The sequence below is a fragment of the Rhipicephalus microplus genome, chromosome 6 (assembly GCF_043290135.1).
Source record: "Rhipicephalus microplus isolate Deutch F79 chromosome 6, USDA_Rmic, whole genome shotgun sequence".
Taxonomy (NCBI): Eukaryota; Metazoa; Arthropoda; class Arachnida; order Ixodida; family Ixodidae; genus Rhipicephalus; species Rhipicephalus microplus.
In genome coordinates this window covers 129,465,584-129,476,972 of record NC_134705.1, presented here as the reverse complement: position 1 = coordinate 129,476,972, position 11,389 = coordinate 129,465,584, and the positions used below count along the sequence as shown (strand labels likewise).

General features: G+C 44.8%; 1 protein-coding gene across 1 annotated transcript; it reads right to left on the bottom strand.

Annotated features, from left to right (window-relative positions):
* Nucleotides 1-264: 264 nt before the first annotated feature.
* On the bottom strand, nt 265-11,163 carry LOC119168476 (sulfotransferase 1E1). Its single transcript, XM_037419878.2, has 4 exons — nt 10,926-11,163; nt 7,566-7,867; nt 4,047-4,214; nt 265-890 (listed from the first exon to the last, which is right to left on the bottom strand). Exons 1-4 carry the CDS (start codon nt 11,151-11,153, stop codon nt 413-415), a joined length of 1,176 nt encoding a protein of 391 aa, XP_037275775.2. The 5' UTR covers nt 11,154-11,163; the 3' UTR covers nt 265-412.
* Nucleotides 11,164-11,389: the final 226 nt, after the last annotated feature.

Genomic DNA, 11,389 nt, shown 5'->3' with positions numbered 1-11,389 from the left:
AAATATCCTCCCCTGTATGGTATCAATTAGTTCAAGAGAAGGCTACGCTGTCTATCACGGTTTCGCAACTACTAATTCAATACTGGTGATGTTCACAAAGCTGGTTCATTGGGTGGGTTCGTTGGTCTAGGGTGTTTTGAATTTGCAGTACCTCACTAAGAGGCTTTCGTGACTCAAATTGCTCAATAACACAGAAAAACAGCAAGGCTAGGGTATAGTTTTTACTAACGTGTTTTTGACGTGATGTAAACAATTGGAATGATTAGTTCAACACGATTTTTATTTGACGCAAAGAGTAATCAACGTCAGTTTTTTTCCATTATAGTTTTTTACCAATCCCCTCTTGCCACAACAGTGTCCTGATTTGGAGGTAGAATCGCAACTTTTAATTTCGAAGGAACCGTTTTTCCCATTACTGAAAATTGTCGGGATTCAATCGAGGTAAGTCGCTGCTGCTCCAGATACTAAACACGTCACTTCCGGCCGTCTTTTCGTCGATCCACTCATACATCCTTTGCACGTGCTCAGGCTTGAAGAACTCCTTCCACCTGCCGCATACAGGCGTACGCGTAAAATCCGAGGCCTCGGTGACCTCCAGTGCCTCAGCGAACACGTTCTTGTAGAACTCGGCCGTTGTGATTTGTTCTTTCCCGATGGCCAGGGAGAGTTCGTCGCCCAGTATGGATCGGATCCCCTGATGGCAGGTCGTTGTCATGTTGTTGGCGCTAGCCATCTTCAACACGTTCGAGAGAAGAACCGAATTTTCTCGAAGTTCTCTGCCGATGCTCGGGTCGACGAAGTCCGCGATACGAATGACTGAAGTTCTGGGGTCGCTCTTCACGTCCTCGTAGGTGACGAAAAGCACGTTCGGATCACTTCTGTGGTCGTACCTGGGGGAGGGGTGAACGGCACAAGAGTGTTCATGAGAACAATGAATGAGTCACTAAAGTACATCAATTCAGAGCTAGTGTGCTAGCCTCACGAACAGCAGCAAATGCAGGTGCTTGAGACCACGTGGCTATGTTATTCCAATAATCAGCAACCAGGGACATAACCACGGCAAGAATGTCCTCATAGGGTTGTCATGTGGATATTATGTCTCAGCACTAATGGCTGGGATGAGGGCATTAAAGGCGCTGAGACAATGCTATTGCGGGAACGGCGGTGGTATGCTCAAGCACTGCTTGCCATGGCAGAACTAATTACGGGCAAGGTTTTATTATATTATGCTGTTTTCTGAAGTTTCTCTAGGTTATACTTGAACGTCTACCCTTTAGTAGTACAAGCAACGAGTCGCACTTTTGGCTCTCTTCCAAACACTTCCTGTCGAGAACTCGATTTCAACTTTGGAAACATTCAGAAAAAGTGCTGTGAAATGCAGGACTTGGCACTGCGATTCGCGTTAGGGCTGATAAGACTTGCCACAGTGAAGTGGGCCTGCCGCTGGTCATGCTGCCCGTCGACTGACGCGTGTAACTTCGAGATGCATGCTTTCCGAGCAGTACGCAATTTAATCTGTAGAGACGATCAGGCGCAGCTAGGCTATGTACAATAGAGCGGAGGTTGTGCGGGAGTCACTTTAGGAAAAACTAATTTGTCACTTGCCTCCTCTTTTGTAATCACGGAACCGGCATATGACTCTCTTTAGAGAGGCACTTGACACTTTTGCAGTCATTGTACTCTATTATCAGAATCGTGGGACCCACAAGAGAGTCGAAATGTATCTTCCAAGTTTCCTATACGTGGAACGTCAGGAGTACCCAGAAAGAGTCAAAGAATTTTTTTTTTCTTAGAGTGTGTCTCCATCGGTGGGCGTAGCTTAGCCACTGTGCATGAGCGGCTTGGCCAGGTGATGTGGTATCTGGTCGCTAGACGATGCGATGTTTGCTCACTTTCAATCTGCACCGTTTTTTTTCTCTCTTTCTACTTCTCTCTCTTTTTCGTTGATTTCACGCCCATCTTCTTTTCTCTCTTCATTAACTGTCTATTTCTATCTCATTCTTTCTGGGCTATGCTTTACTAAGTTGCCTCCTCTTATATCTCATTCTTTCCCTGATGTCGACCCGCCGCGGTGTTCTAGTGGCTAAGCTACTCGACTGCTCACCCGCAGATCGCGGGATCAAATCCCGGCTGCGGCAGCTGCATTTTCGTCGGAGGCGAAAGTGCTGTAGGCCCAAGTGCTCAGCTTTGAGTGCGCGTCAAAGAACCCCAGGCGGTCGAAATTTCATGGAGTCATCCAATACGGCGTCTCTCATATACATCTGGTGTTTTGGAACGTTGAACCTGACATATAAATCAATTTCCTTATATCGGGTACATACTATAGAACAGTTTTAACGCATACCTATGATACCAAAGCGTAAGTTTATTTGTAATAATCAGAAGAAATAAAATTTTAGCTGAACGACGTAATGACAAGCACATTGTTTTTTTTTTCGTGAGCACCTAAGATAGATGCGGCACCTGGTGGTTAAGCGCAATTTACGTTTGGAAAAAGTAAGTATTGTTTGTTCTGCTCTTGCGTAATCCTACGGAACACGCATATGGCTCTCTTTTTAAAAAGGCACTTAACATTCCGGCAGTGCTTACGCTCTCTTCTTAGAGTCGCGTGACTCAGAAAAGAGTCAACATGCCTCTCCTAATATTTATAAACGTGCCACATTAGGACAGCCCAGACGATCAAAGGCCTCTTTTTTCCTTTAGAGTGTGTTTCCGTCGGTGGGCTTAGCTTAGCCACTACGCAAGGGCGGCTCGGCAAAGTGGTGTGGTATCTGGTCACTACACAATGAGAAGCTTGCTTTCTTTTTATCTCCACCATTTGTTTTTCTCTCTGTCGACTTCCCTCTCGCTTGTGCTGATTCCCTCTTCTTCTTTTTATTTCTTTTTGCATTTTTTTCTCTATTTCTATAGTTATCTCTTTTTTTGGAAGGTACGCTTTATAACCTTGGCTCCTCTTATCTTTCATCTTTCCTCTTATATCAGGTACATAATATAGGGACTTTCAACGGATACCTATGATACCGAAACAAAAGTTTCTTTATCATGATGAGCACTTAACATTCATAAGAATTAAAAAAAACAATAACTGAAGGACCTCAATTAAGAGCACATGATCCCTTTTGAGCAGGTAGTTGAATGCGGCACCTGGCGGAACATATCTGAACCCCGCTCTTCAAAGTGGTCTCGTAAATACGCTTTTGTGCTGCGAATAAATGCTTTTAACCGAAATAGTACACCAGGTCATACAAACGCCGAGGTGAGTGTCGCTACAAGATAGCCAATAAAAAGTAAGGCCGCATTTGCTATTTTTTTACGCTATGGCCTTCTCAAGCAGCCTTATCAGCATGCGTATCTTGGCTATTGTACTGCAGGGGCCTCAAGAAGGGGCCGCGGACTTCTCATTAGCGGCCTTCTGCTACCCAAGGAGCAAAATGTTTGTAACTTTACAACTTGATGCCACGTGTTTACAAGCTTAGTGCGAGTGAAAACCCCTTTTTCAAGTAAGCTACAGAAACGAAACTGTCCCGAAGAATATTTTTTCAGGAGGTTGTCTTCCAGACGAAATATGTTGGAACATAAACGTGGAAGGAAATCTCTGTTATTTAGAATTGGTGGCACATTTATTAGAACAAAGATCAGCGTGAGACTTTTTTTTATACCTGATTTCAAGTCCATCTCAGAAAATATCTACATAAGAGATATGAGAAATGCGTTATTTGAAATGGCAACGTTTGATATTATTTTGTTACGACCCTCCCTCGCCTCTCTCTTTTTTTTTTCTTGAACCATTACTGTCCCGGCTCTAGCGGTAGTAAAGTTTGTGACTCCAGCACCTTAGCTCGAATCAGTTTGACCCCACTGAACCAGGGTCAAGATGAAAGAAGTCCACTGATTGCTCTGAGCACCATGCAAAATAAGAAGTCAATAAAGTACATTTTCTGCGGGGACACTTGCGTTCATGAAACCGAGAAATACTTTATCAGGTGATAACCCGTATATACACTCTGTAAACCAACGTTTGTTTTGAGCACGTTATAATGGCTTACCATGACAAGACATGGTCGAAGTAGTCACCGTAAATGACCTTTCCCTCGAGGAAGGCATCGAAGAAGATGTCGAAGCTAGCTGACTCGGGACGGGACAAGGGCATAGTCCTCATATGCGTGTAATAGGAAGCGCAGCAGTCGAAAGGATTTCGAGCCATGTAGATGTACCTGTGCAAGTACGCGGAAGAGTCAAAGCGTGACGACACCATGTAATTGTCTGCTATTCACAATTTATGTCATATCAAAACCGTGTATACACAGGACTAGGCCTATTGAGAAACCGTGATGAAATTGCAAAGACGCCAAGCGAAAGAAGTGGCTGGCGTTTTTGTGAGCGCCTAAACTATATTAATGTATTTGTTGTGGTGAGCGCAACATGTGTACTGCATTCTCACTTCATGTAATAATTAATTCCGGGAAACACAGAATCTCATGGGTAACATTAACGTGTACACGAAGTGGCCATGAGACGATCGGCAGCAGTGCCGAATGACACCATGACACACTTTACTCAGTGGTTCTCATACGGCATTCTGCGAAGACATTTCTGGGGTTTCGTGAAACCTATCCTCGAAAAAAAAGATATAAACTTTATTCTCGAAACAGCTTATGAAGTAATGTCCGCTATCACCCTGAGCATGGAGCACTGCCAATTTCAGGAACTCTTTGGTGGCGATTACCCTCTTGGCACTAGCCACGGCGTGTCGGTGTTCTTCCAGCTTCTCGTGGGCTAGATTCGCCTGCCACGTTACGGTTAGGTGGTCCTCATTCGTTCATCCTGCTTCAGGCGCAGTCATCTCCCGTTGCATATTGCGGTTCGCATGCCACTGGCATTCAAGAGGAAAAAGGGCCAGAATTTTTATTCGGTGTGCTGCAGAGTGGAAACATGTTTCTTAGGGCATTACAAACGGTAAATCACTGTTCCGTGTGTGTATGTGCTGCTTCTTCAGACATCTGAATATCACGCACTCTTGTCAGTTCTGGGCGTGGAGCAGGGTATACACTTGTCACCCCAGTCTGTAGTGTTGCAGTAGGGACGACTATAGGTGTATTGAACAGCTTCCTTCTCAAGTGTTGGGTAGCAGCCTAATGTAGCAGCTCAATGAACGTGCTCGCGGGCACTGGCGTGGGCCGTTTCATTTTCCTTCGCACACTCGTGTCCTGGTATCAATATACGGCCCCGCCGCGGTGGTCTAGTGGCTAAGGTACTCGGCTGCTGACCCGCACGTCGCGGGTTCGAATCCCGGCTGCGGCGGCTGCATTTCTGATGGAGGCGGAAATGTTGTAGGCCCGTGTACTCAGATTTGGGTGCACGTTAAAGAACCCCAGGTGGTCGAAATTTCCGGAGCCCTCCACTACGGCGTCTCTCATAATCATATGGTGGTTTTGGGACGTTAAACCCCACATATCTATCAATGGTATCAATATACGCAAGCGTGAGGAAGTAAAGGCTATCGCCGTTTCAAGATATTGAGTGCATTTGCTTAAAAGGTGGCCATTTGCATAATTTCTGCAGGCACCTTGCGAATTTGTGAAGATTATCGCGGCGTCTGTCTGTACACGGGGTGCTCGCCAGAACGAATGCTGCTTCTTCCAGTTCATCTAAATTTTGAATTGAATGTCTTGAGCATAGCCGACGATAACCTTCGGCCTCGACAGCCTACGACGCTGACAGAGTACGCGTTTTACGCTGGTACTTGGCCGCGACACTGTAATGCAGTGTCCACATCTTCCTTGAACTTCCTTCAATAGCGTCGGCTCTAGCCTTTCGTCTGCGTTTGTGAAAAATAGGGTGCGTGTTGCGCGGCATAGGCGCGGTTGACAGGGACCCTCTAACATTCAGTGGAATGTACTTTTTTCACGCCACATCGGCGATGTGCGTTGTGCTGCAATGTAGGTAGTGGAGTACCATCCTACTTGTAATCGTGAGCTTGAGCCGTTCCAGCTGGCTGTTTTTACGCGCTTTTCATGCCAGGTGCAGTGGACGTTCATCTTAATTGGACGCGTAGTAGCAGCCTTGGGGGTCAAATGCCAAGAGGGCTTTGGTTGTGTTTGTTAAGATAATGTTTTTCTAAATTTTATTTCGCTAATTTTCAAAGTGAGTTACAGCGTGCAATACGTGACGCAGCTAATGGGGACAGCTTGCATCAGGCTTAGCCTGTCGTATTCACTGAGCCAGCCCGTTTCATTTGTTCATGATGCTTTTGACGAGGTGTCTAACTTACGGTCGTGTCCACTGTGTGGTGAATCCTTGGGAATGTGAATTGCAAGCAACCAGAGGGTTTGGTTTGGAATTTTGAAAATAATGTCCAATCAATGGTGGCAACGCGTTTTTGGAGAAGTATTATGCCTTTACAACAGCCTCTTTAAAAAATTAGTAGGCCTCGCTGCCCGCATGATATTTTATCATTGTGGTGGGGCTGGATTACGCATTTTTTTGCATTAGAACGCTGTAAAGCTTTTCTAGCAGTCTTCCACGACATATGCACGCGGGCATACACTTTCAAGGCTTGCAGACTTGAAGCGCAAACACTGCTATAAACGAATTGAATGTGGGTGGAGACATTACAACTAATTGACAAGCTATCAAGATCGAATTCGCGTGGCGCGTTTGTTTGGCCAAAGAAAAATGAGGCTTTTTCGCGCTGAAAAGTACGTTCATATATGATCCTCCCAACGCCCTTTGCTGCCACGGTTTCCCACTCACTTCCACTGGCACACAAGGGATACCTGAAATATCCATGGAGGAGAACCACTTCTCCATCGTGTTCAAATAACTGCACCTCACTTGACGCTCGGCAATAGCGATTTCTTATGCTGGTGTGCGTCGCTTTCTATGACTGAGGGTGCGGAGAGTTGTATCACTATGATACGTACATAAAAATGATCGTTGTCGTTCTTGTTGTGACACCCCTGAAATAGGTGAAGTTACAATTTTGGGCAGATGACAGGCTGCCATCATACGCAGTGAGGAGGTCTGCTCGAGCATTTGCCTTGTTCCTACAAGCGAGCGCCCAAAGCTGTACTGACCAGACAGCAGCCAAAAGAAATCAACGCATTAAGTACTATGTGCACCAAATGAAACGCGAACAGTGGCAAGCAGTAGAAATGGTGTTGTGCGTGCCGTCCAGTCGACCCCGTTGATAGACGCGCGGCACTGCGGTTTGGCAGCGCTGTGCTTGTCCATCTTTCAGCCCAGAATACTTCTGATTATTCGCAGAAAAAGATATACATCCGGAAAACAAACAGATTACAAAGGAAGGCGAAGAGAAAGCCCAACATGTTGCATTGCGAGCTCTTGTTTCTAGACAAAACCTCACTTGAGTTCACTCTCCATTTTTTGTATTTACTGCTCCTCTCGTTTCTTCAGTCTTCCTTTCATTTTCAAGGCCATAAACGTTTCTGAATAATTTCACATTGATAATTATCACCGCTCAATCCACTCTTTTTCCTCTCTTCTTCCACTTCTTTGCCTACAAGGCCTAGCCTCTCCGCTTGTCCGAGATGAACTGTACTCACTTGGCATGCGGGCTGTGTGGATTCTTCTCGAAAGGCAGATGAGTCTTGATCGCGCCCGGTCTCCGCATTTCCAGAACCGACTTGATGCCCATCCACTCGAGGTACGGTGTGCGCGCCGCGAAGTCCTCGAAGTTCTTGCTCGGTTCACCCCGATTCAGCACGCCGAACACGAGAAACTGCAGGAGTGCCGAGCCGCACTTCGGGTAGCTGACGGTGAACACGTCGCTGGGCCGAGGCTGGTAGGCGAGAGCAGCAAGCAGGGTCTCCTCCACGAGAAAGTTGCGGGCGTTGAGGGCGTCAACCTAGAGAAACGTCAAGAAAGGATGAGCTATGGGACGAGTAATGAACTATGGTTCCTAAGTCGTACGAGTGGCCGTATCATGCCATACCCCGCACAGTAATCCAGATGACAACCTTAAGGGGTTTTTGCTTTGCCTGTAACTAACACCGTTACACCCCAGAAAAAGGGTGTTTTCGCGTGTCATAACATCTATACCATGGCTGTTTTACATGGTCTAAACACCTTTATCCATGAACACAACAGTGTGTATTGTAAACCAACGCATGCACGGAGCGTCGGTACAACCCAGCATTCAGTGACCTCGCCGTTCAGCACGAAGGTGAAGGGGGGGGGTTAATCCTGTTGCTTATAACTGAATGCTAAATATTACATAACAGTACTAAATTAAATGTAGGTTCTACCTACCACTAAATGATACATATCTTGTAATCTAGACTCTTATACGGTTCAACGACCTTTTATTCAGCAAGAACCAGTTACCATCAGGTGTTTGGTTGTATATGCCATGGGTGTTTGGATAACCCAAACACCCTAACTCCTAAAGGTTGTTTTAGCTAGAACAACATAAAAGAACGCACTCTTACGGCCTATTGCAAATTTCTGTTAGACAAAGGGGCGTCTTGCTTGCTTGATACTCCTTTAAGGGTGCTAAGTGCCTCAAAGTGCGATTCGGTTTGCCGGGCGTATCGAGCACGGGCGTGCCATGTGCGTTGCTACAAACCGAGCTTAATAAAATTGATTAAGCTTACTTATTTCATGACTTGGCTACAAAACTGATAATGCATGCAGCAAGTGAGGTCGCACGTACTCTGAGCTTGTAGCTGGGAAACTATTACGCAAAGAAAGTGACAGCTTCTTCAAAATAGTTTTACTATAATGTCAAACATCAACGACTCGAGCCTTCCACGTTAACCAGAAACACACCTTTAACCTTCCCGTCAGTGCCTGTTTGCGGAATGAGTTTGCTCAAAACACTGAGAAACCCGTAGACGTGAACATTGCAATGTCAATAAAAACAAATGCACAATAAATGTCCCCACACATAAACAGGTAGGTGCAGCCATGAACATTCTAATGTCGGTAAAAACAAATACACAATAAATGTGACAACGTATCCGAATGTCCCACTCAGGGTACGGTTATTTTCTTCGGAGTGCAATGTGCACGGCAGCTCAAAATTCCTGGGCTTCATTCAACCGAACTCAACGAAAAACCTCAACAAAAAATAACATGCCAACCTTTTAACGGTATTACATCAATCCATTGCTGTTATATCAGGTAATACTTTTGTGTCGACTCAGGAGTGTAAGAAGCTCTTAGGCTGCCTACCATAACATTTATTTGTTTATTTTAAATTCTTGAGCGTGTTAAGCGCCACAAAAGGAGGGCGTTCATCAAACTAAATGAACAAGGTAAAGTAATAATGATTGTACACAGCCTGGATAAAGCAATAAACACGTAAATCGGTACACCTGGCCCTAAAGTGAGGGTACGTCCTCCTGAACATTTGTCTTGGATGGCGGATAGAAACATACGGAATTAACATGAAGGAAACTCAACTTGTTAAATATCAACCTTGCGTCAGACCGCTGAATGCCAGTGTGGGTATACTAAAGGCGCCAAATTCAACTAATTGTGGACGCACAAAGAAGAGTGACTTTTTTAGACTGTAGCTGAAAAACTGAAGATGCAGGGCAAGAAATTTAACGATTCGATCCGGCGACGTCCAGATCGTGGCGCTAAATTTCATGATGGAAGCACAGGAGACTCTAACAAGTCGTGATCGTAACGGTGACATGTAAGTGTGCTGTTTATTTCTTTCAATTTTTCTAGTCGTTCTTTCGCAGTGCTTATTACAGATGCGCATTCAACAGTAAAATGTATTATCATAAAAGCCCCTAAAATCAACTCACATCTAAGTGGACTTCAAGGAACCAAAGAAAATTGTTAACTTAACTGCAATTTCACTAAAAGTGAATACTCACAAGAATACGAAGCACCATTCATGTTAAGAGAAAACAAGTCAGGCACCTAAAGTGAAAAAAATATTTTAAAAATAATTCTGCAGTTTTCAGTTGTATTGCTGTCCTTTAACGTAAGATACAAGACCGTCTAGAGAGGTTACGATTTTGCACACTGTCTCAGGCATAACTTGTTGCCATAACGCGAAGTCTCGCAACGTTTTAATGTATCCTATATAGATTTGCAAGCGTTATGGTCTCTGATTCTATCAGCCATTAAGACATGTTCGTCGCACTTTTTCGCTTTTGGTTTTGGACGATCATTGCAAGCATTTTCAAAATCTGACAACTCCGCGCAAGTACTGAATCGCGCGTTGCCTATTTTCGTCTTCCGCATGGCCGCTTTGCCGTGGAGGCACTGCTGCACGAGCGATCTTTCACCACTGCTGATATATGAGCGATTTGGGGGCGCCACGCATTGGCCACACCGTTGCCGAAGAGTGCAGAACTGTATTTAAATGATCTCAAACATAAACGTTTGTTTGTCTCAGATATTAACTGTTTTGTTCTTCGTTTCACCGAAAGATTTTTTCGTAGGATTCATGAGAAAACCGCTAGAGATATTATAAAAGTTTTTATTCTGATGTATTCGTTAAATCAACGCTCGTTAAAGTGACAGTTTAATGTAGTAGTCTTTGGAGAGGTCGTTAGTGTTGGACATAGATATCCTAGTTTCTATATCGCTTCACTGTATACAAAACCAATGTGAATAAACCTTGATAACTTATTCGTATATGTTACATCGAGAAAGGTGTATACGAGCGGCTTGATTAACACTTCGAGCATTGCACGCTGAGAGTCGAAAGTGGCTGGCGCCGTAGTTTGAATATTAGATCATTTGTCACGTTATCAGCAAGTTATGGGCTTGATGTCTACCGGCGGAAAAGTTTTTGTTCCGTCAACTTTAATCGATTCGTATTTTATGCCATAATAGCAACACTACAACACTACAGGTAAAGACTTAAAAAATATCGCCTATACTTTGCTTAGTTAAGCTGACTTTGTTTGGCAGCACCAAGATATCAAATATGCGCTAACCTCCGATGGTGGTCCGGGATCAGAGACCGAGCTGTCTTCGTTGTGATCCTCCTGGTTCGCTCGTACTGGCACGAACCGTTCCACGGCGTCGGTTTCATTCCTGGTGCCATCAGCAGAGTCGGGTGCGGTGGTCAGAGGAACAGTGGTGTTGGCGTTGCCGCCTCCCAACTCGCTGCTGAGGTCCGACCCTGGTGGGCTTTCGTACTCAGGCTCGCTGACGTTTTCCATGCTCACAATTTTTTCCTTGCGAAAAAAACAAAAACTACTTCAGTGGACTGCTGTCCCATTAGATTTGTGTGTCATGAGGCAATGTATATATCGATCAGACAAATTGATCAGGCAATGTAATATAGATTACAGTACATGAACATGCACTGCAATATAGCCAGTGCAACACCAAAAACACGGATTAGACATGAGCTCGGGCAAGACATCCGAGCATAAAACTTTCAGAGCATACAGCT

Excerpts from the sequence above, each read along its gene's own strand:
- LOC119168476 (XM_037419878.2), bottom strand. The coding sequence starts at position 11,153 with ATGGAAAACGTCAGCGAGCCTGAGTACGAAAGCCCACCAGGGTCGGAC. Across the intron at positions 4,215-7,565 it reads CCACACAGCCCGCATGCCAA|GTACATCTACATGGCTCGAA; the intron begins GTGAGTACAGTT and ends GTACTTGCACAG. Across the intron at positions 891-4,046 it reads TTCGACCATGTCTTGTCATG|GTACGACCACAGAAGTGATC; the intron begins GTAAGCCATTAT and ends CCCCTCCCCCAG.